The sequence below is a fragment of the Jatropha curcas genome, chromosome 9, assembly GCF_041381405.1.
Source record: "Jatropha curcas cultivar XTBG-Jc1 chromosome 9, XTBG_Jcur_1.0, whole genome shotgun sequence".
Classification (NCBI taxonomy): Eukaryota; Viridiplantae; Streptophyta; class Magnoliopsida; order Malpighiales; family Euphorbiaceae; genus Jatropha; species Jatropha curcas.
In genome coordinates this window covers 5,526,362-5,529,057 of record NC_143159.1, presented here as the reverse complement: position 1 = coordinate 5,529,057, position 2,696 = coordinate 5,526,362, and the positions used below count along the sequence as shown (strand labels likewise).

Here is a 2,696-nt window from a genome sequence, read left to right as displayed (position 1 = left end):
AACCCTATTAGCCAACCCAACCTTTCTCTCTCACATACACACACTCACTTTGAGTTTGACCCGTTGCCAGCCACCACCGGCAACTCTCTACTTCAATGGAGACCCCACTCTGCACTCTCTGGAGAGGATCTTCTTAGTGGAAATATTTGTTATTGAGTCTTCTCTACTCTTCTCTTTCTTTTTTTTTTTTTTTTAGAGCAAAAAGCTTAAATATAACATATCCTCTTCTTTCATTCCTCTTTTTCTTCTCCAAAAACCCTAATCTAAGCCATGCCCTGAAAGAGCAAGAAGAAGAAGAAGAAGAAGAAGAAGTGAAGAAAGGGAGGGGCTAGCTCATCTTGTATTCTTCTTAGCCTCTACTGTTGGAACCTCTCCTTTTGTTTGGTTTGGTTTTGTGCTTTTTTATTTTCCCTCTAGCCATTATAACAAAGATCTATAGGCAATTTTCCCTTTTTCTTTTCACAGAAACTTTTGTTAATAGTGCAAGACAAAGGAAGAGATTGCCTCCATTTCAGATCAGGCTTTAAAAGATATGGGAACTTTCTCTTTCTGATTTTCTCTCTTTCTCTAAGCTCTTTCAGAAGATTTATATGCCTAATTCTTCATTTAGTTGATAGGTTCTTTTGCAGCATATAAGTTTATAATTATATACCCATATACATATATATAATATAATTGCTATTTGTCTCTTTCTTTCAAAATTATTAATCTTTTTTGCTTGTTTATGCAACTTGGCAACTATCGCCATCTCCTTTTTCATAAAAACAATAGTTTTTGTTAATTTTTCCTTTTAATTTTGTTTTTAAATATATATATATAGTTATGGATTCTGGTAATAGTGGTAGTATGCAATCCTCAAGTGGTGATGAAGAATATGATTCAGCTTCAAGACCTCCTTTCTTAAATCCTTCAACCCACTTTGGTTCTTTATCTTCAACAAATCCACAAGCCCACCCTTCTCATCTTCTGCCTCATCACCATCAACCCACTTTTTTTGATCCTTCACCAAATCTTTTCCATTCTTTCTCTCAGTCTACAAACCCAATAAATCCCAACTCTTTGCTAAACCTTGATTTGGTTCGCTCTCGCAGCGCCGTAAGATCTAACCTACCCGAGTGCACCGAACTTGGAATAACCAATAACCACCTTCCACCATCCTCAAATTCTTCCTCCGCCACGGCAGCATCATCGAGCCAATCAATCTTGGGTAGTTCTTCATCAATGCAATTGCGTTCAGTACAAGAGAATGGGATCCGTTCTTCTTCTCCTTCCGATCAAACCGCTGTAGTAACTACTAGAAATCCCAAGAAAAGAACAAGAGCTTCGAGAAGAGCACCAACTACAGTTCTTACAACGGACACGTCAAATTTCCGAGCAATGGTACAAGAATTCACTGGAATTCCGGCTCCGCCATTTTCTGGCTCACCATATTCTAGAAGGCTCGATCTTTTTGGCTCAGTTGGATCAGGTTTAAGATCTACTCAATTAGAACCCATGGGCTCACTTTACCCTTTACGTCCTTCCCCTCAAAAAGCTCATCAACAAGCTCCGTTTCTATTCTCTTCTTCATCTTCTTCTCCATCTACTATTAATGTTGAAGCTACAACAACTACTACTACCAGCAATAGTAATAATAATAATACTGTAACCTTATCAATTCCTACCGCAAACGTTAGTAACTATCAACAACAACCTCAAAACATGCTAATCATGCAAAACCAAATGCTTTCATTTCAATCTTTTCTACAGCCTCCTCCTAATATCCTTCAATCTTCAGTTAATGTTTCTGGTTTGGGTGCAAAATCGAGTTTATCCTCGCTTGATGATTTGGGTATTGACGGCCATATTGGGATAACAAGTCAAGGAACAACAGAAGGCATGAGAGCAATGAGGAATAATTATCAAGATCACTTGAGGTCTTTTGATAGCTGTAAATTGAACTATACAGCTCCTTCTTCAGATTTTCATAATCATGAAAAAGGTTTAGAGAATGTTCCTTCAAGAGGGGAAGGTGCGGTTGATTCTTGGATTTGTCCTTCAGAATAGCAGAGAATAAATTATTATAAGTGAGGTCTAAAATGGGTTTATATAGTTGGATCATAGAACTCTTATTCTGGAATCAGGAGGGTTTTTCTGCAACAAGTTACTTAAATTCTCCACTATCATAAATCCAAAACGGTGCCGTCTTGCTGGTGATTATGATGATGAGGCCAAGATTATGTTTTTCATATCAGTCTCAAACTCTCTTTTGGGTTTAGATAAATTATTACAGTATCATTTCTTTTCCTTTCTTTTCTTTTCTTTTTCTTTTTAATAAATAAACAAGAATTTTAGGAGTAAATTAATTATGTGTAGATACTTATGCCCTTTTCTTTCTTTATAATTAGCATTCCACATCATTACTTCATCATCATACTCCATATTCATCAGTTTAACATTAGTTTAATTTCTGGTTTGCAACTGTTACTTTTGTCTAGTTCAAGTAACTCTTGTTGGATTTTAATGGTGTGGTTATTGTACTATTATATATTCAATATAACCTCAATTACTATATATGGCTAAGGTTTCTTTCTCGTACCTTAGCCGGCAGAGAAGAAAAAAGAAAGAGAGGTCGGTGCTGTGTTATTAAATATGCTGTCTGCTTTGAAAGATTTTGCTGCTGATTAATAGAGTGGTCCATTTCTTTGTTTTTCTTG

General features: G+C 36.2%; 1 protein-coding gene across 1 annotated transcript; it reads left to right on the top strand.

Annotated features, from left to right (window-relative positions):
• LOC105630596 (uncharacterized) lies at window positions 1-2,407 on the top strand. Its single transcript, XM_012212459.4, has one exon. The coding sequence runs from the start codon at window positions 823-825 to the stop codon at window positions 2,044-2,046; it is 1,224 nt and encodes a 407-aa protein (XP_012067849.1). The 5' UTR covers window positions 1-822; the 3' UTR covers window positions 2,047-2,407.
• Window positions 2,408-2,696: the final 289 nt, after the last annotated feature.

What these genes read in the sequence shown, in the direction of transcription:
- LOC105630596 (XM_012212459.4), top strand. Translation starts at nt 823, where the DNA reads ATGGATTCTGGTAATAGTGGTAGTATGCAATCCTCAAGTGGTGATGAA.